Here is a 25,814-nt window from a genome sequence, read left to right on the forward strand (position 1 = left end):
ACTCACTTCTGAAACCCTGTACTCCTGCCTTCACTTCTCTCGCTGTACAGGACCTGATTTCTTTCAAGAGAAAATTGGCAAAACATGACATAACCTTCTCTCACCCCTCTGCTCATCTTCCCTTCTCCCCTCCCTTCTTACAACTCTCCCCTATTCCTCCATCACAGATGCAGAAATTTCTCATCCAATCTCCTCCTCTAGCCCCTGATCCCATCCCTCCTAACCTCCTGATCTCCCTCCCACCCATTTTCATCGCCTCTCTTACTTTTCTCCTTCATGTATCCCTCTCTTCTGGCTTTTTCTCCTCACGATACAAGCATGCTTTAATCCCTCCCATTTAAAAAAAAAAACAAAACAAGCCCTGCACACACACATTCCTAACCTCACTTGACTCTCTAAACTACCCCCGACTCTCAGGGCTGGTCTACACTAAAGCTGTAAGTTGACCTAAGTTACGCTACTTCAGTTACAGAGTAACAGCCGTGTTAGTCTGTATTCGTAAAAAGAAAAGGAGTACTTGTGGCACCTTAGAGACTAACCAATTTATTTGAGCATAAGCTTTCGTGAGCTACAGCTCACTTCATCGGTGCATTGATGCTCAAATAAATTGGTTAGTCTCTAAGGTGCCACAAGTACTCCTTTTCTTTTTGCTTCAGTTACGTAACTGCAGTCGACGTAACTTAGGTTGACTTACAGCGGCGTCTACACCATGCTGTGTCAATGGGAGATGCTGTCCCACTGACTTACCTTCCACCTCTCGGGGAGCTGGAGTACAGATGTTGACTTAGCTTGTCTTCACCAGATCCACTAAATTGACACCACTGCATCAATCACAGCAGTGACAATTTAGCCACAAGTATACATAAACGCTATGTCTGTATTCTTCCTTTCTTCTCTAAACTCATTGAACACCCTGTTCATATTCACTGTCCAGAGTTTTTCTCCTCCAGTTCTAGATCCTCTCCAATCTGGCTTCTGTCCCTGGTACTCCACTGAAACCACTCTTGTCTGTCTCTATTGACATCTTCCTAGCTGAAGCTCAAAACCAGCACTTCATTCTCATCCTCCTTGACCTGTTAGCTGACTCCATTGACCATGCTCTTCTTGAAATCTCCTCCTTTGGTCTCTGTAACTCTGTCCTCTCCTCTCCTGTTTCTCCCTCTACCTTGCTAATCACTCCTTCATTGGAACCTTCAGAGGCACCTGCTCATTCCCCCCTTCCTGCTTTCTGTGAGCAGGGCCCATCGGGGGGGGGCGGGAGGGGGGAAGGAAGGCCATTTGGCTTGGGCCTCAACCTCAAAGGGGGCCTCAAATTTAGACACTTGTTAATTTTTTGGCATTTGATAAGTTTTGCGACTTGTTTTTATGCACACCCTTATTGGACCAAAATGTGAAACACTCTCTCAGCTTAGAGCTGCAAATTTAAGCAAATAAGAGATGTGATTTGGTAAGAGAATTTTTTTGTTAACTGATATAGGTTTTGTCATAGTAAAGAGTTAAAAATGTTCTTAAATACGAATAAAAATGTATCGGTTCTGATGGCACAAGATTAGACTGCAATGAACGTGTTCTCTCAGATCAGCTGATTAGATAAACAAATCACTATTAGTGGCTGGTGCTGGATCAAGTGCGTGTTGAAAGGTAGAAAATTGTTACATTTTAGTATCTTTATAGTTTTACGTCTAGTTGACTAAGGAATTATTTCTCATTATTATCTTCATATGGTATTATTATCATCAAGAATTTCTCATTATTATCTTCATATGGTAGCTAAAAGAGGTGACTGGTCAGTTGGTTGAGCCCTAGCTTGGCCATCATCATAGGCTTTCATAGTCTATAGACCCTGATTCAAGATGCAAATTTGTGAGGACAATCTTTCACAGTGAGTTTCATGAAGACACACGTTTGAAATGTTTGGACATTACCCGTCTGTCTGTCTGTGTTATATGTCATCCCTTTGTCTTCAGCTAAGCCTATTATACCTTGCGTGCTTGAGTTTTGATTCAGTGATAAGGATAATAATCTGTCTGACTGTTTCATTTTATGTTCTTAGGTAACATTCCTTCATTTTAAGTCTTTTCAGCATTTGTGTACCATTCAGCATTTGTGTACATGTTTACAGTAGATTTCAAGTGTAGATAAGCTACTTATTTACAGCAGAATATTTCAAGTGTGGATAGACTACATATTGACCAGAGAGATTACTATGAAGAGGAGATTTGAAAGTGGTCCAAGCAAGAGATGGCAAAACTGAGTGACGCAGCAGCTAAGAGCTCAAAGCCAATAACTTCATTTCTCAAACCACTGGAAAACACACCTTACCCAACAATGCTACAGATAATAAAAACTCTGCAACTGGTGATATTTCAGTGTCAATACCTGAACATGAGAACAGTAGTCAAGGAGATGTGCCAACAGTAACAGATGCAGCACACGATCCTGTGTAAGATCAAGAAACTCAACAGCAACAGGAAGATGTAGATCTTATGCAGGAAGAACAATTCATGAGCACTACAGGTTTGACTGTGACTGACACTGGAATTATTGACAAGAGCAATGCTGCCCAAATGCAATCTTTTTTTCAAATTAGTTGTTTTGAAATTCCAAATAACATTCCACAAGATGCTTATAATCATGCTCTCTCTACTCGTCTGCTGATGAAAACATTTCCAAATGGTGAGACCTGCACAAGAGACTAGTTATACTGGAGTATGGAAAAAGCCTCTGTACTGTGCACTCTGCTTCATTTGAACAAAAGTGCTGCAAATGCATCAGTTCTCTCTGATCAATCAGGATGGAGCATCAACAGAGGTTGGAGGAAGTTGGAAGAGTGAATACCATCATAAGAGAGTTCAACGTCACACAAAGAAAGCTATGTTGCATGGAAATCAGCCAGTAGGGCAGCATCAGCAGAAAGTTCAGTTGAGAATTTACTTTTGACTGAACGCTCTACATAAACTAATAAGTGGAAAAAACTTCTTGAGCGCATCCTGAATGTCACCCTTTTTCTTTCTGAGCAGTGATTGGCTTTCTTTGGTTCCAGTCAACAAATTGGTGATCATGCAAGTGGAAACTTTCTAGGCATAGTTGAGCTCCTCAGCAAATATGACCCACTTTTATCAGAGCATGTTAAACGTGTTCGAGAATTGTAAGAGAGTTAAAAGCGCATTATCTCTCCACACATATACAAAATGAGTTTATTGAGCTATGTGGATTATTCATACAAACAACAATTCTTGATGAGATTTGAAATGCCAAGTATTTTTCAATCATTGTTGATGCCACTCCAGATTGTTCTCACAAGGAACAGACTACTATGATTATTTGATATGTTAAGATTGTAGACAGGTCAAAACTTTCAATAGAAGAAAGTTTATTTTGTTTGATAATTTCACGAGAAAAACTGGAAAAGAAATTGCTGCTTGAGAACTAGCAATTCTAGAAGGTTTTAAGTTAAATTTTCAAGTCTGCATCGATCAAGCCCATGACAATGGATCTAATATGGCTGGGAAGTACAAAGGTGTGCAAGCAGTTCTGCTTGAGCATAATTCAAACTGTATTTTCTCCAGCTGTGGAAACCACACACTAAATCTTGTAGGTGTTAACTGTGCTGAATCATGCAGACAGGCAATTACTTTGGAACTGTTCAGCAAATGTACAATCTCTTCAGTAGCAGCACACAACGGTAGGAAATTCTGAAGCAATATCTTCCTGTTTCACTGCAGGGGATGTCCAAAACTAGATGGTCTGCATGGATTGATGGGTGTTCAACCAGTTGCGCAACATTTGAATTCAGTGAGAAAGGCTTTAAATGAGCTTGAATCTCTCAATCTCACTGCACAGGCTTGAACTGAACTTCAGTCTATTCAGAAGCACATGTCCAAATTTGAATGTATTCTGATGTCATCTTGTGGCTGAAGCTACTTACGATCCACCAAATTAATCTGGTAATTGAAGCACGCAATGCTACACTTGATGTTGAGAGGGATAACACTGAAAGTCTTATCAATGACATTCAACAGATTCGTGAACAATCGGATGTGATCCTGACTGAGTCCAAATTAGTAGCACAGAATATTGGCATTTCCTGAGTTCTCCACCAATTGTAACTTACCTACTGAATCCGATGCTGAGCAGCATCATAGGGTCAATGTCTTCCTTGTCATCAGACTCTACTCAATCAGGTCTTACATGTCAATTTGAGTCACTGTGACTAATTTTCACCCTTTTTGGGTTTCTTTGGCAGTTCAACAGACTGAGTAATGAAGATCTACTTTCTGTAGCTGAACAATTTCAGCAACAGTACAACAAAGAAATCTCAAAAGATCTCAGTGACGAGGTCATCTTCCTCAAACGAAGATATTCCACAAACTTTAAATTTGATAGCAAGCCAAAGGTATTGCTTCAAGAAATACTCTAACTTGGACTCTGGGATGTTTCCTAATATCACAATTGCATTGCATATTTTTGTCAGTTTGCCTGCATCAGTGGCTTCAGGTGAACGCACCTTCGAAGTGTTGAAGCAGGCAAAGAACTATCACCGTTCAACTACGGGACAAGAGCATTTGAATGGGCTCACCATGCTTAATATCAACTGTGACATTGCATGAAAGCTAGATTTTTCCTCAATAATTAGTGCATTTGCACAGAAAAGAGCTAGAAAAGCATTTGTTCAATACAAAAAATATTCAAATGATGTCACTCTTTTTTTGGTGCCTAATTTTGTTTTCATGTGTCATGATTTTTTATTTTTATTATGGCTAGTGGCCTCAAAAACTGGAAGTGGCCCAGGCCTCTCTGGACCTCTGAGAGGGCCTGTCTGTGAAGGCTCGGTCCTTGGTCCCTTTTTCATTTCCCTGAACATACTATTTCTGGGTAATCTCATCTACAAACATAAATTCAACTACCATCTCTTTGCTGATGACTCACAGATCTATCACTCTATTCCAAACCTGTCTGTCCAATCTAAAATCTCAACCTATCTCTGATATCTCCTCAGGACACGCATGTAACCTATCAACAAACATTCCTTTCCAGATTTTGGAAACTAACAGCTCAAGAAATGGCTGTGAATATATAAAGGTCACCCTCAAATGAAGAAAGAAATTACAAAACAAACAGACCTGACAGTGATTGTGAACAGCACATACAATTAGCTTTTCTTCTTCAAATATTAATTTTGAATCTCACTTGAGATTGATACACCAGTATCAATCGTGTATTAATTTTCATACTATATATTAATATTTTCTTAGTATCCTTGAATCTAAGTGACTATCTATAGTTTTGCATCTTTGCTGAAAGATATGTTGAAGTTTACTTTATATACCTAGCACACCAAAAGGGGCTTAACAAATAGAAGTAGTAAACTCTTAAATTATAGCTGGTAACATGATAAATCACCATCAGAACTAGAAAATCACGTTCACCACTGCACATTAGATAGGGCATACATCTGAAACCTTTTATCATCATAACTCTACTGCATAGTAGCCCACCTCACTGGTCAATCCTACGGTTTGTGGAAACCCTAGTTGTCCAGAGTGACAGTTTTTAATCCTACCTAACAGATGCATAAAAAGCAAAACTTCTACATTCAAGTACTGAAAAACATTCCAAGTTTTGATTATAGCTAAGGATAACTAGCTTTCAATTATTTGAAATACTTTGGCCTCACACAACCTTCCTTCCTCAAAGAAGTTGCTTTCCAACTGAAATATTTGGTGCATATTCCATGTGCATACACTTATATATTGCCCCCTCCGCACCACCCACCCCAAAAAGAAGTAGTGAATGTTATGTATTACACATTTTTATCTCTGGGAGAGAAATGCTTAACTTCATAAACAAACTTTGAGCAGCTAAAGCAGTCCTATAATGAAACTATGGCTCATGCCCTAACGCTGAAGCTCAGTTCCATAATAATAAAACATTAATTTTTTTTGGCACTTTCCGGGAATTTAGCTTTGAAAATGTAAACTGAGTGCAAGAGTTGAAAATCTGTCTTTTTTTTTTCTCTCTAAAAGATAATGATCATTCTTTCTCTTATCATCTGTGATCTTCACATCTTCTTTCCTGAAGAGGTGGTGTAATAGGAGACGAGTTTCAGCTCAAGGGTACTGGCATCAGAACTACACATCATTCCAGGACCCCAACTCATGGTGGTATTTTTATATATGCCTTGTATTGTTGTCTCTCAAGTAAGTGATTGCCACAGCAACAGAACTGTGAAAATTTGTCAGCACCCCCAACTAGCCCTTTCATAGGGAGATGGACTGGATACTTTGTGTTACTCCTCCACTCTGATATTCTTGAAAGAGAATTGTGCATGGTGAATTTGATGGCAGCATCTTCACTCCCCTGCAAAAGAGTGTGGGAGCAGAATTTTCACACATCTTAATGGTGGGGAGAAGCAGAAATTCTTAATTCCCTTTTTACTGCATAAGGGATAAAACAGGAATATGAGGCAACAGCATTTCACCTTGGAAGGTTTTAAAAATAGAAAAAACTTGTGGTCAAGGAAAAAGATGGAAAAACAACCCATTGTTCCACAAGCACACACTAATGTCAAACTGATGCCATTCAGGATTTAAATCACTACCTTAGTACAGCTTAATGTTGGGTCTGAGGCGGCAGAAAAGCCATATCAAGAGTCCAACACAGGCAGGCAGGCAAGCTCCAACTTCTATTGAGAAGTAATGGGCAATGCAGGGCTTGGGAGATATTGGAGGGCAGGGAAGCATAAGATGATAGGAAACATGAGCAAGGAGTAAAGGTACACAGAAAATTAGAAGGAAGATAGGCAGAGTGGCAAGCAGGCTTTGGGGAGAGAGACTGGAAGGCCAGATAAAGAAGGCAGTCTCTTCAGAAATATAATGCTGAATGGGGATAAGGAATGACAGTTTATGTCCAGCCTTCGTATTCATCTCCCAGGATAAATGTGCCAGCATCCCTCATTCTGATGTAATTTACAACACCAGAGTGCAAACACAGCCTCCAGCCAATTCCTGTCAGGTGTAAGCCTTTCATTCTACTAATTAGAGAACACTTTCAGTGACCCATCTCCCTATTCACTCTCCAAGTGCAACCTTTTTCAGTAATCCATTCACACAGAGACTGTGAAGTCTGTAAATCCACCAGCTGAAGTATGAAGGTTGAAAGTTTTAAAAAAAAAAGATAAAAGCATTGAAATAAAAAGGATTTAAATATTTTCTAAAAACATAGGGACTTCCTGAATCTGTCAGGTGAGGTGTAAGTGCGTATTGGCAGACTGAAAAAATACAATATTCTAATCCAAATAAGTAAACTACAACATTCAGAAATTAAGTTTCCCCACACCTCCCTTTTCCTATACCTCATATATATTTAATGATCACACTTGGAGCTCATTTACAAAAAGATAAGAACCCTCCCATTGCACCCAGCTACAGTTCATAACAAAATACGATCTCACCTCTTATCAATGTGCAGTACAAAAACACACTCTCCAGCTATCATTTCACTAGGAGTATCCATTATAACAGATTGGCTGAAGATGCAAGAGTAGCACTGCTTCTGAGATGAACTCAGAGGGTCAGAGTAAAGGTTCTGCATACAACTTACTCTGAATTTCCTAGTTTTCAAATGCTTTTTAAAAGCAACATTTGAATGCTTTAATGCATATTTATAGCCTTAACTATCTATGAATTTTATACTTTACTAATCCAGTACACTAAATGCCCCAAGAACAACTATATGGGTAAAATGAGACAATCACTTCGCTCTCAAATGAACACACACAGAAGAACGATAAAAGACAAAAACACCATATCACCTATGGGTGAGCACTTTTCAAAGTGATCACTATCTGATCTCTCAGTCCCCATCCTCAAATAAAACCTGCATACCTTCAAAAGACAATCCTGACAGTTTAAATTCGTAATTTACCTACATACTAAGGGCTCTGCTACACTTACATTTTATAGCACCCTAACTAGCTGGCTCAGGGGTGTGAAAAATCACCTCCCTGAGCGCAGCAAGTCAGAGTGCTTTAAAGTGTTAGTGTAAACAGGCTCCCAGGGCTCAGAGCTAATCCCCTCATGGAGGTGGATTACCAGGAGCGCTGGGAGACCTCTCTCTCAGCGCTAGCGCGTGACCACACTTGCACTTCAAAGCACTGCTGCGGGAGCACTCCTGTGACAGCGCTTTGAAGTTTCCAGTGTAGCCATGCCCTTAAGATCATGGACTAAATAAACCCACTTATTACAACAATCTATAACCCACTAAATCCCCCCCATGGAGAGACAGTGTTAACTACTTATGCTAAACAATCTGTTCCACCTTGCATTTAGCTGTGACACCCCCAGGCCTGATCTACATTAGGAAATTAGGTCAGTATATCGCTCAGGGGTGTGAAAAATCCATATCCCTGAGCAATGCAATTAAACCAACCTAACCCTTGCTGTAGACAGCACTAGGTCAACAGCAGAATTCTCCCATGGACCGAGCTACCGCCTCTCGGAAAGTAGAGCACCTACACTGATGGGAGAAACCCTCCCAACAGCATAGGTAGCATATTCACTGAAGCACTACAGTGAAGCTTGTCTCTCTCAATAACAGAAGTTGGTCTAATAAAAGATACTATCTCATCCCCCTTCTCTCTCTAATATCCTGGGACCAACATGGCTACAATGCTGCATACTTTACTCTTAATATTTTTGAAGGTCTGTCTCCAAATGACACATGGGATGTTTTGTTCATCATATGCCTACACTGATCTATTTTTTTAAACACTCTAGCAATTGTGAGTTTTCAAGTATCTGTTTTGCTAGTAAGGGGACTGGGCCTTCTCCTTGGTGACAGAAAGGGCAACTGCACCCTCCAGGGAAACAACTGTCATTAGTACAAGATTTTAGGTTGATGTGTGCCAGTCTCTTTGGAACAGGCATTGACACACCATTGCTGGAGGGGAGAGCAGCTGCTGCCTGTTCTCAAAATAGGTAAGACAATAGTGCAGAAGTGCATCAGATCAGGGAAAAAGAGCATCTAAAGCTTAATCAACTATGCTGTGAATCTCAAGGCTTTTTTATCATTTAGTGACTCAAAGATGCTCAAAGCTACAAAAGAACTTTTCTTGCAGTACTTTCTCACTCAGGAAACATAATAGGGATATTATGTCCATAAACTAAATACCTTCACACATGAATCCCAACAACTCAGTCATGTGCCTATTTTAACTTTTCCATAGGGAATTCACATAAAGGATTTAATATTAGTTGAAAGCCCTTGCAGTTAATATAAACAAGAAAATGTTGTATATACTGACAATAATACAACATTTGAACCACATGATGCATTTTAAGTTTTTTGTCTCTGAATATTGATTTGTCAAGTCCTGGTAAAGGATCATTAAATTTGTAAAACACTGATTCTGTACTGAGTTACCTTCCATCCGGCAATCACAAAGCACTTTCAGAAACAACAGTGAATTTAACTTCACAGTACCTATAAGATGGACATTATCCCCATTTTGCAGATGAAGAACAACTGAGGCAGAGACTAAAGGGCTGATCCTGCAGCCCTTATTCATATGAATAGCTGCACTGAAGTCAAGAGCTGGACAATCAGGCTCTAAGTAACTTGCCCAAGGTCATGCACAAGTCCATGGCAGACCTAGGAATAGAACTTAAGTCCCCTTACTCATTCATGTACCTTAAAGACTACTGAGAAATTTGGGCATTATATCACCATGGAAAGGGCTAAATTGACATCTTGCTAAAGCAGTCCTTGGGAGGTAGGGAAAGGTCACAATATGGGTACTGGAATCATACTTATTATAGACACCTCAACTACCTATTAGGAATGAAAGAACAACCCCACGTGCCAGAAAAAGCAGCTCTCTTTTACTAGTCCCCATAGGTACAACTTTTTTAATGCCACACCAATAGTTATTAAACATTTATTATAATATGGGATCCCTCCATCTACATGAACATTCTAAATGTATTCTTTATAATCAACCACTGTAACACAACACATTTGAGGAATTATTTGTTCCAATTAACTAACATCTAAAGTGAAGTTCTAGGTATTCACATACAACTAGAATTCCAGGCCCTCCACATTGGAGGTCAGTGTTAGAACACCTTTTAAAATCCCAGTGATAAAGTAAGTGAGAATATAGTCTCCCTACTATAGAGTCATGGGTAGAACCATCTACTCACAGGAAAAACAAAAGGCATTTTACTTTAGATCAGTGTCCTGACAGCGACTGAAAACTTAGCACACACTACCTTCAAATGTGACTTAATGGAAGACTCGGTTTGGTAAAGCAGTGTAATTCGTTATATGTTTGCATATCTCAGTCACTTCCATTTTGGATTTCTGGGTATTTTTATGCATTTTGCCCTTTTAAGTAGTATTATAACAGGATTTATTATCTACATTTAAATAAAATACTTTGACAACCATTCTTCACTCATCAAGCAGCAAAAATCACAAAGTTTCTTAGTGAGAAGGAAAATCATATTTACTTTTTAAAGATGAAATTATATTACAAAGGGCTTGTATGCACTAGTTAATATATCTACCAATGTACAAAAATATGTGCCATTAGACTACAAGTTGTTGGATGAAATGATAGATGTAAATAAAGTATTCTTACAGGATACAGAAAATCTTGCATGTTCAACTTGTACGCATAATTAAAAAAAGTCTTTAATGCTACAGAACATATTTTTATTATATTATTTCAGTCTGATTTGGAAACATAAAAGATGTATTTGCTCATTGGTAAGTTGAAACATTAAGACCTCCTTATTTATGAGATACATCTGGCCAACTCTATCCCCAATTTACTAAATATAATGTATTTGTGAGAGATGGCTAGTACTAAGGCATTAGCCTTATTTTAAAAAATTAGTCAAAGCTTTGACAATTTTTTCTACTGTGTCAAATGAAACTGCAATATCAGACATGCAGAAATAATGTAAATTCAGTATTAAAGGATATATCCTTTAAGAACTAAATTCTCAATACAAGACAAATTAATGTACATTTATTGTAAACATTTTAATACATTTTAAATTCATACCATACTAATGTGTGGTCAACACACTAAAATTCACAGAAAGTATCTCTCAATCACCACTCTAATAAAAAATGCCAGCAATATGAATTTACACCATCCATACTTCTTAGGTTAATTTGCTTTACTGTAAAATAATCAAAATGTACACCAGACATTTTAAAGATTCACCTAAAACAGAACAAGAAATCTGTAAATGTTAAGCAAAATAAAATTAATGAGCTTGTGTTGTACAAATATTGTGTTCACAGTAAGCAATGAAGTGCTCTTCATACATATCGGCTTTTCCCAAACAGATAATATCCAGTTTTTCAGTATAAATATATACTTGTGATTTTAAATACAAATACAACATTTGAAGCAATACATATTCAAAACACATAGAAACAATACAAGTCAGTCATTGACCCTTATGTCTTCAGAAAATATCAGATCCATCCCCTTCAAAAGGTGGTGGGCAAAGATAACCTAAGCATTAAAGGAACCAGATACTCGACTTGCTCTTCAGCCAAAATTCCAAAAGACAATGTAAAACCCACCCCAAAACTAATGGTCTTCCATCCAGCTGCACCAACAGAGCAATATCTCACTGGTGTAAAAAGGAACCACTCACATTTCAGTAGCCAAGGAAAGGCTCAATTTCTGCAGGAAGAGGAGGGGGAAGAATTGTTTGCCACCCCATCAGCATGCAATTCCGGGAAAACAAAGGGGATTCCCATTGTCATTGTCTTCATCTGTAGCCGATCATCACCAGCACTAGCAAGGCAGTAGCTTGCGCAGTTATCTCCACAGCGGGCAATGTCACAACCCGACCAACAGCACAAACTACTACCTCAGCCAGGGCCATGGTGCACCCGACCCATCCTGAAGAGGAAAATAAAGAGACAAGCAAGCTGGACAATAAACGAAATTACAGGGAAACAAGAGCGGAGATAAAAGGGCTCTTGGTCCTTTGATGATCCTCGTCTCCTCTATCTGCCGCAGACATCAGCCAGACGCGCCTTGCCGGGCTATGAAAAGCAGAGGGAAACCCCGCCCAGCTCCCTGCTCGGCTTTGCCCTGTTCCTGGCGTGACCTGAAAGTGACGCGCGGGGCGCCCCGCGTTAATAGCGACACTGCAGCCGCCAGCCGGCCCAAAGCGCGGGTTTGGCGGAGAGCAGCCACAGCGCCGCCAGGCTCCAGGCGGGCGGGGCGAGACGCCCCCGCGCGGCACCGTCTTCCCCAGGCCCGCTCGGGCAGGCGCCAGAGGCCGCCTAATCCCCGCTGCTCCCGCGTCCCACGCTGCTTGTGCGGCCAGTCACCCTGCCTGCGCCGGCCCAGTGACCGGCACTGACCTGCCGCCGCTGCCCGCCTCCTCCCCCCAGGAGCCCGGCGCTGCCCGCCGGCATCTCCCCCCGGTGGCTGGCGGGGACACCGGCGCTCCCAGCCCCGCCGGTTCACCCGCAGGAACTAGGAGCTCCGCGTTCCCGCCGCGCGGGCGGGGCTCGGGTCTGTCGCCTCCCCCGCCCCAGGAGAGCCCCGCCACAGGGCGGACGGCGCCTCCTCCCGCGGCCCGACGCCGGCCAGCGAGCCGAGCTGCCCGGGCCGTCGCCTTGTAAGGCCGCTGCTGCAGCGACACTGACTGCGGCCACCCGAAGCAGCCCCTGCGCTGAGGTGCCGTCCCGCGTCGCCGCCGCTCGTGTGGCTGGCTGCACCATAGAGATCGTGTGCGGGGAGGGAGAGAGAGAGAGAGAGGCTCACCCGCTACTGCCCACGTGACTACGCATGTCAATCACCCGGCCGCCGCCATCTTGAATGAGGGACGCGGCGCTGCTGCCGCTTGGGAACAGGAGCCGCTGTTACCCCAACCAGCAAAGATGGCGCCGGCCGGCGGGAGAATTCTCTTCAGAGACAGACCCTGCGCCACCGCTCTGAGAGCCCGCCTCGCTCCCCGCTGGACTGGCCGAAGGAAGCCGCGCTGGACCCGGCTCCCGCGGGATGTGGCCAGGAGGAGGAGAGTCCTTCCCGGAGTTCCCGCGCCTAGGATTACATAAAATCCGCGGGAAAATACCGGGCAGGGCGCGCGTTGGTGCGCCTGTCTCTGCCCGCATAGGCCCCTGGGACCAGTAGTTGTGAAAGTGCGTGTGTGTTTAGAGACGGAATTCTGACCCCGCTAAAGCAGAAGACATAAAAAAAAAATCAATATCGCATAATATTTTCTGGGTTTTGAGCCTTTAGGATAGTCACATAACATTTTTCAGTTTTGCTGCATAAGCCTGAGGGCCAGAAACTTTATTAACAGGTTTCAGAGTAACAGCCCTGTTAGTCTGTATTTGCAAATACAAATAAGCTTACCCTCAGATAAATTGGTTAGTCTCTAAGGTGCCACAAGCACTCCTTTTCTTTTTGTGAAACTTTATTAAAGCATTTTATGGAGATCACTTGACTTCAGGAACTGAGGCTTGAAGACAAAACACAAACAGTGTGGGACTTGTGATAAAATCAGGAGAGCTTAGAACAATGCCATTATTTTACTGATTTTACTTTGGTTTGGCTCTGCAGAGCCAGCATAATTTGTGTGTCATCAATAGGTTAATTCACTAAGGCTTTGACAACACTAGCACTTGTCAGCAAAACTTTTGTGGGTCAGGGGTGTGAAAAAACACACACCCTGACCGATATGTTTCATGGACAAAAGTGCCAATGTAGCTATTGCTGCTTGTTGGGGATGATTTAATTATGCTGTCAGGAGAGCTCTCTCCCATAGGCATAGAGTGGCTACACAGGAAACCCTTACAATGGCACAACTGCAGTGGTACAGCTCTGCCTCTGTAAGGCTCATAGTGTAGACATAGCCTAAGTGCCAGTTGGCTACTCTTTTATAAATCCACTAGACAGATCAGGGTTATTAGAGGTGTCAATAAGGGCATAATTTGGCCAACAAAGCTTTTAGTGCTAATGACAATGGAAATATTCTCAAAGAGCTGATGCCAAAGCAGAACACCACATGTTCAGTGAGGTCTTGCTAATAGAAACAGCAATGCCTTTAGTGCCAATTTGTAACAAGTTTCACTGTAGCTGAAAAAGCTGAAATCACATCAGCAAGAAGCAGCCATATTTCTACCAGCAGAAAATCAGAGGAAACAAGTGGCTCAAAGGACAGGCTTGGGGAAAGTAAAGTAAAAAAAATATTCTGTATGTGCCTTCTCTATTTTTTTAATTGATAAGTATGCCAGATATCACACTAGAATATGCTTTACAAGACATTTTAAAAAGCCATGCTATTAAAGAAAGTACATACACAGAGAAACAGGATTTGTGCTTCTTCAGAGTTCTTGTAACTTTTGAATAAGTAGCAACCATAACTTTATGACATTGGAATAATTTAAAAAACAACATGCTTCAGGTGGGAAAAATAGAAGTAGTGTAGCTTAATGGCTAAAGCCTAGGAATGGCAACTAACAGCTGAGTTGCACCCTTGTTTCTGGCAAAGACTTGTCTGACCTCAGGCAAATCACTATTTCTTGGTGCCTCAATTTCCCCATCTTTAAAATCATGATAAGAATATTTCTCACATGTATACAGTGAATTAATTCAATACAGATGCTGACTGAAGCCAGCAAAGAAAATGAAAATTATTACTACACAGGGACAGATTAACTGAGGAAACACAGAGCCCGGCTTTATGCAATTGTGCTTGGGTATGAAATAGGGCAATAAACTTCATAGGTAACTCAGTTCTGAAAAAGGACTATTCAAAACCCTATACACCAGTGTAAAAATTAGGAAACTTAAGTTCTCTAAATTTTGAAAAGAGTGAAAATATTACAGAATTGTTTTGATTATAAAACTAAAAATAAGTGCAGCAGAGAATTCGGAATTGATATAAGGAAAAAGAGTACTTGTGGCACCTTAGAGATTTGTTAGTCTCTAAGGTGCCACAAGTACTCCTTTTCTTTTTGCGGATACAGACTAACACGGCTGCTACTCTGAAACCTGAATTGATATATTTTTCTAAAGAACTTGAAACAACATGTTACAGATATTAGTCACGTAGTTTGTTATACTATTGGAAGGCATTTGGGGTATGTCTATACTGGAATAAAAGACCTGCAACAGGGCCATGGTTGGCCTGGATCAGCTGACGCAGGCTGGGGGGTTAAAAATTGCTATGTAGATATTCGGGCTTTAGGCGGAGCCCAAGCTTGAATGTCTACACAGCAATATTACAGCCCAAGCCCGAGTCAGCTGATCTAGTCCAGCTCCGGATGTTTAATTGCTGTGTAGACATACCTTATGTTACCACAGTCCTAGGCATGATATAAGAACACACTAGAATAACAGAAAATAAAAGTGGGTATTTCAGATATAAATTCTCCATTTTGAATTTTATTTTTATCAAGAAATTTTAGTAAAGAATGCTCACAGAGTCACTATGAAGTTTGGATCAATTGTAAAGAAAAGAACATGGGGGGGGGGAGGAGAAATCTATTGAAAAGAATATATTTCTAGCAAGTACCACTAAGAATAACTACCAACAGCACTTCACATGTTGGACAAATATGCTTTTTCCAAACAGTATGTCCCTTCACTTTTTAGAAAATTTTACTCTAAACAATGTGTCTTCTGCAGAGGTAAAAGTAAGCTGGTACGGTACTGTAAGAGACAGTACACAGCTGACCGTAGTGGCAGGGCCACTGATGAGGGGGGCCAAAAAAACCCTGGCAATTTAAAAGGGTCCGGGGCCACCCGCCAATTTAAAGGACCTGGGACTCCTGGCCGCAGCCCTGGGCCCTTTAAATTGCTGGCAGAGCCCCAGTGTAGGGGTAGCAGCAGTGGCTGGGAGCCCCGGGGCTCCTGGGCAGCGATTTAAAGGGCTCGGGGCTCCTAGCTAGCACTACTGTGCCAGCAGCCAGAGCCCCAGCCCCTTTAAATTGCTACCGGGCCATGCTGAAGGGCTGGCTGGAGGAATCTGGCCCCACCCCAGCCCCTTCTGCCCGAGGCCCTGCCCCTTCCAGTTGAGCTGTCCCCCACCTTGCTCAAGACCCTGGCCACCCTGCGTACCAGTAAGTCCCTTAAGTTACTTTCACCCCTGATCATTTTTATTTCATGATCACTTAGTAAAATTTCAAAGTTATTTCAATTTGTGAAATACTGTGTACAATACTGGTCACATTTAACGATGATAAGGGAATGGAGAGACTATTTTATGAGAGGAGACTGGAAGAGTTTGGCTTGTTTAGCTTAGCAAAACAAAGGCTGGATACAATCGCTTTCTATAAATTAATGGGAGCAGGGAATGGTAAACCCCGGGAGGACAAAAGTTACTTAACCTACAGAACAATGTTGGCACAAGAACAAATGGGTATAAAGTGACCATGAATAAATTTAGGCTTGAAATTAGAAAGGATGTTTCTAACCCTCAGAGGAGTAAGGTTCTGGAACAGCCTCCCACTAGGACTTGCGGGGGCAAACACTTTGTTTTGAGAGAGCTGGACAAATTTATAAATGGGATTGTATAATGGAGTTTCTCCTGATGGTGGGAAGGTAGAATTTTGCAGTTCTGTGGGTTACTTCTGCTTCATGTCTTATGTTCTTAAAGTCTCTGGTTAAGAGCTGCTGTTGGTCACCCTATATAGGTCAAAGGAATTTTCTCCCCTTAAAGAAAAAAACCCCCTCAAAAAATCCCAAATGTATTCTTATTTGGTTTTTAAAATCTCCTTCCTCTGAAGCATCAGAGATGGCCACACATAGAGGTGTAACATTGGACCTGTGCTCTCAGGTGGTACTGAAAATTCTCTCTGCGAGGTCCTTGGGTTGCTAGTTCTTGATCACATGCTCAGGGTCTATTTGATTGCTGTAAGTGGAGTCAGGAAGGAATTTCCCCTGAGATTAGATTGCCAGTGACCTAGGGTTTTTTTGCTTTCCTCTGGGGTGTGGGGCACTTGCAAGGACCATCTGGATATAACTCACTTAATTCCCTCCGATTTCAGGGGCCTCAGAGATGGGTACATCTTCATCCCTTCTATTTTCTGTCTATGGCACACAGTAGTTTAATTTTTGGAGGGCTGTAATACACACTTCAGTCTAATTTCACTTGTTGGGTTTAGTGTGTGGGTGGTGTTGATGGTCTGTGATATTCAGGAGGTTAGACCAGATGATCAAGTGACCCCTGCTGGCCTTATAACATATGACTAACACAAGAATGACCAGACCTATGTTATGTGAATGGGGTAAATTATTTCCCATTTGCTTTCTCCACACCATTCAAGATTTTATACACCTTTCTCACATCACCCACCTTAATCGTCTGTTCTAAGATGAACAGTCCCAGTTTTTTAAATTTCATATGGAAGCTGTTTCATACCCCTAATCATTTTTGTTGACCTTCTCTGTACTTTTTTCCAAGTCTTAATATATCTTTTATATAGCTAATATATGACTAATTAATTTTTTATGTATTTTCCATGATAAAATGCCATATGCCAATACTTATTTCTTTTTATTCCTTTCCCTTTACTGACGTCTCTTTTGCATCAGTGAATCCATATACTGAAAAAGTTCAGGATTTTATACATCCTGTATCTTAACATAAGTAAATAAGATACTAGGGCAAACACAGTTTTCAAATTCCATATTAGGAGATTCACATCTCTTGGATAGGGTAAAAAGGAAGGAAAACCTTCACATCTGTAGAGAGGGAGTTTCAACTTTTATCACAGTTGGAGAAATACAGATAATGCTAGAAGAAAAGGAGTACTTGTGGCACCTTAGAGACTAACAAATTTATTTGAGCATAAGCTTTCGTGAGCTACAGCTCACTTCATCAGATGCATTCAGTGGAAAATACAGTGGAGAGATATATATACATAGAGAACATGAAAAAATGGGTGTTATCATACACACTGTAACAAGAGTGATCACTTAAGGTGAGCTATTATCAGCAGGAGAGAAAAAACCCTTTTGTAGTGATAATCAAGGTGGGCCATTTCCAGCAGTTGACAAGAATGTCTGAGGAACTGTGTGTGTGTGTGTGGGGGGGGAAATAAAGATGGGGAAATAGTTTTACTTTGTGTAATGACCCATCCATACCAGTCTTTATTCAAGCCTAAGTTAATTGTATCCAGTTTGCAAATTAATTCCAATTCAGCAGTCTCTCGTTGGAATCTGTTTCTGAAGTTTTTTTGTTGAAAAATTGCCACTTTTAGGTCTGTAATCGAGTGACCAAAGAGATTGAAGTGTTCTCCGACTGGTTTTTGAATGTTACAATTCTTGGCGTCTGATTTGTGTCCATTTATTCTTTTACGTAGAGACTGTCCAGTTTGGCCAATGCACATGGCAGAGGGGCACTGCTGGCACCTGATGGCATATATCACATTGGTAGATATGCAGGTGAACGAGCCTCTGATAGTGTGGCTGATGTGATTAGGCCCTATGATGGTGTCCCCTGAATAGATATGTGGACACAGTTGGCAACGGCTTCGTTGCAAGGATAGGTTCCTGGGTTAGTGGTTCTGTTGTGTGGTTGCTGGTGAGTATTTGCTTCAGGTTGGGGGGCTGTCTGTAAGCAAGGACTGGCCTGTCTCCCAAGATCTGTCATCCTTCAGGATAGGCTGTAGATCCTTGATGATGCGTTGGAGAGGTTTTAGTTGGGGGCTGAAGGTGATGGCTAGTGGCGTTCTGTTATTTTCTTTGTTGGGCCTGTCCTGTAGTAGGTAACTTCTGGGTACTCTTCTGGCTTTGTCAATCACTTCAGCAGGTGGGTCTTGTAGTTGTAAGAATGCTTGATAGAGATCTTGTAGGTGTTTGTCTCTGTCTGAGGGATTGGAGCAAATACGGTTGTATCGTAGAGCTTGGCTGTAGATGATGGATTGTGTGGTGTGGTCTGGGTGAAAGCTGGAGGCATGTAGGTAAGCATAGCGGTCAGTAGGTTTCCGGTATAGGGTGGTGTTTATGTGACCATCGCTTATTAGCACCATAGTGTCCAGGAAGTGGATCTCTTGTGTGGACTGGTCCAGGCTGAGGTTGATGGTGGGACGGAAACTGTTGAAATCATGGTGGAATTCCTCAAGGGCTTCTTTTCCATGGGTCCAGATGATGTCATCAACGTAGCGCAAGTAGAGTAGGGGCATTAGGGGACGAGAGTTGAGGAAGCGTTTTTCTAAGTCAGCCATAAAAATGTTGGCATACTGTGGAGCCATGCGAGTATCCATGGCAGTGCCGCTGATTTGACGGTATACATTGTCCCCAAATGTGAAATAGTTAAGGGTGAGGACAAAGTCATAAAGTTCAGCCACCAGGTTTGCCATGACATTAATCGGGGACACTGTTCCTGATGGCTTGTAGTCCATCTTTGTGTGGAATGTTGGTGTAGAGGGCTTCTACATCCATAGTGGCCAGGATGGTGTTTTCAGGAAGATCACTGATGGATTGTAGTTTCCTCAGGAAGTCAGTGGTGTCTCGAAGATAGCTGGGAGTGCTGGTAGAATAGGACCTGAGGAGGGAGTCTAAATAGCCAGACAATCCTGCTGTCAGGGTGCCAATGCCTGAGATGATGGGGCATCCAGGATTTCCAGGTTTATGGATCTTGGGTAGCAGATAGAATACTCCTGGTTGGGGTTCCAGGGGTATGTCTGTGCAGATTTGTTTTTGTGCTTTTTCAGGGAGTTTCTTGAGCAAACGGTGTAGTTTCTTTTGGTAACCCTTAGTGGGATCAGAGGGTAATGGCTTGTAGAAAGTGGTGTTGGAGAGCTGCCTAGCAGCCTCTTGTTCATCTTTCCACCTATGCATAACGACAGCACCTCCTTTGTCAGCCTTTTTGATTATGATGTCAGAGTTGTTTCTGAGGCTGTGGATGGCATTGTGTTCTGCACGGCTGAGGTTATGGGGCAAGTGATGCTGCTTTTCCACAATTTCAGCACGTGCATGCCGGCGGAAGCACTCTGTGTAGAAGTCCAGTCTGTTGTTTCGACCTTCAGGAGAAGTCCACTCAGAATCCTTTTTGTAGTGTTGGTAGGAAGGTCTCTGTGGGTTAGTATGTTGTTCAGAGGTGTGTTGGAAATATTTCTTGAGTCGGAGACATCGAAAATAGGATTCTAGGTCACCACAGAACTGTATCATGTTCGTGGGGGTGGAGGGGCAGAAGGAGAGGCCCCGAGATAGGACAGATTCTTCTGCTGGGCTAAGAGTATAGTTGGATAGATTAACACTATTGCTGGGTGGATTAAGGGAACCTCTGTTGTGGCCCCTTGTGGCATGTAGTAGCTAAGATAGTTTAGTGTCCTTTTTCTTTTGTAGAGAAGCAAAGTGTGTGTTGTAAATGGCTTGTCTAGTTTTGTAGGAAGAACTGTGTTTGGTATTACCCTAAGTGGTGAAACTTAACTATGAGAGAGAGACGTGTTTTTACTCACAAACATTTAAAAATGACTGTCTAATGGCTATGGATCTCTAACGGCTTTCTGACTTGTGCAGTTTTTCCGAGGAACATCAAAAACCAATAAATTACTATTCAACAAATGGGGTGAAGAGAAAAGATGCAAATTACTCTTCAATAGTTTACTTGTGAATTTCATTCTGTTGACACATTTATGGCATTAGAATTAGAGAAGGTGATTTATAACAATGGAGTCTTCTGTCAGTGATGCTTCTACTTAAAAGGAAGAGCATAAGGCTTAAGTAAAATAAAACAGTAATACAATGACAATTTTAAAAAGTATTTTAACATACAGGGCTTTATATGTAGGTTTAAACATTTCCCTTACAAATGATAAACTGGACTGCTTTAGGGAATATACTTCCCAGGAAAGAGATACAGATCTACATACCATGCTATACTGCTCAGGTGAGAACAAGGATTTATATTTCAGTAAATTCTCAGAATGTGACTTAGTATCAGACTCAGGTAGTATGCTTAGGCATGTGCTTTTAAGGCCCACTGAAGCTTTGCTTTTTAAAAAAATATTATGAATGATTGTTGTTAAATTAGGAAAATTAAATACTATTACACAGGCTTTGCTAATTAAGAAGTTTTAAAATATATTACAGGACAAAAAACTGTAAAGGTCCTGTTCCCCCTGCACACCCCATTTAAAAAAAATCAGATTATAGAACCCGATTTTCAGTGAGGCATCAATATGGCCTCAAATTATATGCACATAACTTTATGAATATATGCACCTGCCTAAGCATTTTTCCAGCACTGCCCCTGCAGACATAGGTGATGAAATTTATCATCTGCAAGTACAGATGTTAATGATAAATGTGCATGCTCACAAGTGGAAATCAGGTCCTAAGTGAACATTATTTTGGTGAGAAAATGGTTGATAACACTGGAATGTAGTATAAAGAATTATTGGAACAAGATATCAGCTTACTAAGCAGATCAAAGAATTCAGCTCGATTTGTCTGTACAGTAGTCAATCTTTTCATAACTTTTTTTTGCAACTGTATATACACACATTTCATAGAGGAGATCAAGTAAAACGTAAAAAAACTAGTTACCTACAAAACCTGATGTGCACAGTGCTTATGAAGATTAATTATTAAAATGCACATATGTGAAATATATTTATAGATTTTTATTTTTGAAAGTTTCTATGCTCCTGAAAAGTCTGCAATCGTTTGTTAGCATTAGTTTTTAAACTGTTTTTTTTTTTTTTTTTTTTTTGGGCATTCTCTCACACTCACAATTCTGAGCAGGGCCTTGAATCCTCCAAGCTGCACACTGCGGACAGATCCTTGTGTCTGCACAGAAGCCAAGAGACCCAGGATTGTGAATTGAAGTTCCTCATGTTTTCATCCTTCAATTTTATCTGAGGCACTATGTTTCCTCCAAATCCTCTTCTCCCCATGTCTTGTTTTTAATTACCTAAGCTTGCAGTAAAGTTTTCGTGGCTGCTTGAATGCATTCTTAATACAGTATTGCACTAGCTACCTCTTCCCACAGAAAGTGTGTGTTAATTTATATAATACTCTTCGTCCTCACTGGGCCAATGTTCCTCCCAAACCTTGCTCTTTTAAATGTTTTCATAATCAGCCTAGGGCTCATGTAAGCCCATTAACATTTTTATCCATTTATGAAGGAACATTTTTAAGAGAGCCCATTACAATATAAGAAGGGAAGCCTCCATATTCTTCTTCTTCTTTTTTTTTTTTTACACAATTAAAAAAAGACAAAGAGAAAAAGAAAAGCCAGAAGGTAATGCTTAAAAAGTCATCCCAAACCCCAGAGGAGTTCCTAGATTTTCTCCAAGTCCCAGGTCTGCAGACTCTCCCATGTACAGAAGACTGCTGCCCACCTTTTTCACACATACAAAAACAGAATCAGTTCACTCCCATTCTATAAATATTTTTTCTCCTTATTCAAGATTCTATATATATTGCTCTCCTCATATTTAAATCCATTATAGCCTTGATTCCACCTATCTCACTAATCTTTTTTCTTCTGGCTCTCTTCCCTGCTTGTCTAGCACTGGCCTCCTCTCTGCCTGTTAACACAATCTCACCACTGTTGGTGTAAGAGACTTCTCTGCACCTCCTGACATCTGGAATAGACTTCTTGTATGTTTCTGCCTCGTCAACTCTCCATCTGTTTTCAACTAATGACAGCTAAAAAGAAATGAGAAAATAAGTTCAAGTTTGAGTTTAGTTAAGGATTCTAGTGAGGAACGGTCAACCTTATGGTTTGCAATTGTGTGTTCTACTAGCCTTGCCTATGGTGACCCTTGACAAAACTTCAACACAGTGGTGATCTGTATGGCTAAAATATACATTTTTAGTTAAAATATAATTCTTGATCCCCAAACATATTTATGTCCAAGGCAGAAGCGGTTGTCTACTATTATCATTATTATATATTATTTATCCAGTAATAGTGCCTATGGGCTCTAGTCAGGGCTACTCTGTGTTAGTCGCTGTACAAACATAACAAAAAGATGGTCCCTCCCCCAAAAGAGCTTACAATTTAAGACTAAGTTAAGAGACAACAGGCAATAGAGAATGTCAAAGGGAGCACTAGGAAACAATTAAACAATACTGGTCAGCATGATAAGTGGCAGTCACAGCATCTCTAATCATTGTGTATGGAATTTGTTTAGACAAAAACAGATGGAGTGTAAAAATAAATTGTCAGTGGCAGCAGACTATAAACTTTATTAGCCAACTACAAGTAAGACACTTAGAGGTTAGCTAAAACCATGCCCATGCAGAGATTTAAGTCTGACATACATGCCAGGCAGTAACTGGTTTTGGGAGACAGCAGGAAATTAAAATATTTATCAGGATTGTCTGTTAATGGTAAAAGCTCAAGACTAAGACCACTTTGTAGAACTGTGACAACTTCTACAACTCAAGAGTGATAGCTTACTGTTTTCTGTCTAAATAAAGAAAAAGTTACAACCTGGTGTTACTGCACCACTGGATCTCTTAATCTATCTGTAAATATATCTATATCTTCATGGAGGACAGGATAGCTGCCATTTTGTTGGCATTTGTTTATTTGTATGATTCAATAGGTACTTCTTAGCTGACCAGAACAAAATGAAACCTTATATCACCCCTTTTGCAGCAACTGGAAATGGTCTCAAAATCCAAGGGTGTAAAAAATATTTTCTTATATGATGGCTAAGAATCAATCACATAGAGCACTATTAGTTATGGTTCATGCTTCAGCTGAGTTCTGCATCACTGCGGATATCTAGCATGTGTTCAAAATATTAATTAGAATGGCTCCGTGGAGCAAACATATAGCATAGTCTTGAGACTTCTATCACTAAGTGTTGCTGCGTAACAGAAGCTAACAAAAAACCTCAAAACAAGTATATCGGAGATTGAAAGTATTCCAAAGTAAATGCCTTTAAAACATGCTTAGAAAATAGATCTCTACGAGTTTAAATGTTGTGTATCGCATTTATAAAAAATGTTATGAAAGAAAATAAGAATAGCTGATCTATGAATATCAATTGTTAACTATTCACCCTGCTTCCCTATTCAGTACATCCTCTTTTACTAGAAAAAAATGTCTCTCTCAACTGCTGGAGTAGTACTAACAATGAACTTATACGGACGCACCACAATTGTATCTTACAAGATCCAGAGAGCTAAGGATGAGATGAGAAATGCCTTTTGATCTGGGCAAAAACATAATGCAATCTTTTAAGATCTTATTTCTTGTTTTAGTAAATGCAAATATTATGCCTATTAATATTTTGTTCATTGATATTAGGATACTCAGAGTATTTAATAAACTTATTAAAAATTGGAAGTTGTGGCAATCTATGTTCTGAATTGAAATTAGGGTATATATTCACTTTTACTTATTAGATAAACTGTGATTATATACAAGCTCGAAGTCTTGCTCATATCGTTGCAATGTCTGAGGTATGGAGAGGAGGTAAGTTCTCCTCAATATCTTGTGTATGTTCCTTTCAGTGTATCTGCAGGACTTTCACATTTTCACTCGTGGCTCCCAATCATTTTTTGGGAGGTGGTGGTTGTATTTAGTAATTTTATAATTACTGGAAGACATTTCCCACAGAATCTAGAGCCTTATAGTACATTGCAGGAAGGGAGCTCAAGAAGTTATCCTCATAAGGCTATAAGAATTACCTTGACTCCCCAGCTACTTTTGCAGATCCAGTACATTTTAGTGAATTTTACACTAAAATAAGTTAGGCTCCAACCTTGCAAACATGGATGCACATACTTTACTTCATGTGAGAGTACTGATTTGAATAGGACTACTACTCATGTATATAAAGTTAAACTTATACATATGTATAGTGCAGCTTCAGGGTCTACATTTTTACTGGTTAAGATATTTCTCAGAGGATGTACAGAACCTCCATTTCTAGAAATATTGATAAAATAAAAATTCTATGACTCCAAAAAGACTGTATCAGTGCTCCTGTATCCATATTTATTAGAAAACAAGAACCCTCAATAGAGGAAAAGAAAGAAATACTTCAAACGTAAGTAATACTAGAGTTATAAATGAGCAAGATGACATTGTAAAGAGGCTGACTTTCATCCACAGTGAAAAGCCGTCCTTCTAAATGAAATGCTTAAGTTGTTAGCTTTCATAAGCTAGTCATGTATATAAAAAAGGGTAAGAATGTCTGACTAGATTAGACCTCAGCTTTAAGGTGAGTTCCAGATGCCCTAAGAATAATTTGGTGACTAAGGGGAGGAAAAATAAGCTAATAAGTAGAAGGTAGTTGGTTTTAAATGCCTCTTAAAAGGTGTGCCTCCCACCCCCCGGTTATAAAGTACACTAAGTTCTAGAAACAAAGAATATAGACAAATAAAACAGAAGATGTTTTATACAGATCAAGCTGAAAAAAGTTCACTGTACTGAGCATATACTGTTATCCTTTATTGGGTCTGATGCATCTTTAGCCTGCTTTCCCAAATAAAATAAATAGGAATTAAAAACAATAAGCTCTGACATAGCTAGCTAAAATAGATAATTCTAAATTAAAAAAAACAAACCCCTCTCCCCCTCCCCCCAATAATTGTAAGTAACACTATGGGCCCTGACCATCCTTCTACTGAAGTCAACAAGACCTGGCCCTAAAAAATATGTTGCTTTCATCAATACTGCAGTTATTTTCAGATTTTCAGTTTTAGAGGACGTTCATTTGGTGTATAGGCTTCCATATTGTGGCATTTTGGAACGGCTTCTCAAAATTAGCTATTTTTACACTAAAAATGAACAAAAACATTGCAAGACCTACCCAAATTCAGATGTTAAGGAAAATATTTGGTTTCCTAA

The 25,814-nt window shown here is 40.4% G+C and overlaps 1 protein-coding gene across 1 annotated transcript in view; it reads right to left on the minus strand.

Moving 5' to 3' along the window:
- Nucleotides 1-20,619: 20,619 nt before the first annotated feature.
- MON2 (MON2 regulator of endosome-to-Golgi trafficking) overlaps nt 20,620-25,814 on the minus strand; it is a 157,517-nt gene continuing 152,322 nt past the window's right edge. The window contains exons 36-37 of the mRNA XM_073327927.2: nt 21,731-22,651; nt 20,620-20,693 (exon numbers count right to left, since the gene is read on the minus strand). Of these exons, the coding sequence (XP_073184028.1) occupies nt 22,406-22,651 (246 nt within the window). The 3' untranslated portion in view covers nt 20,620-20,693; nt 21,731-22,405. The remainder of the gene's footprint in view (nt 20,694-21,730; nt 22,652-25,814) is intronic.

The sequence above is a fragment of the Lepidochelys kempii genome, chromosome 1 (assembly GCF_965140285.1).
Source record: "Lepidochelys kempii isolate rLepKem1 chromosome 1, rLepKem1.hap1, whole genome shotgun sequence".
Lineage (NCBI taxonomy): Eukaryota > Metazoa > Chordata > Testudines > Cheloniidae > Lepidochelys > Lepidochelys kempii.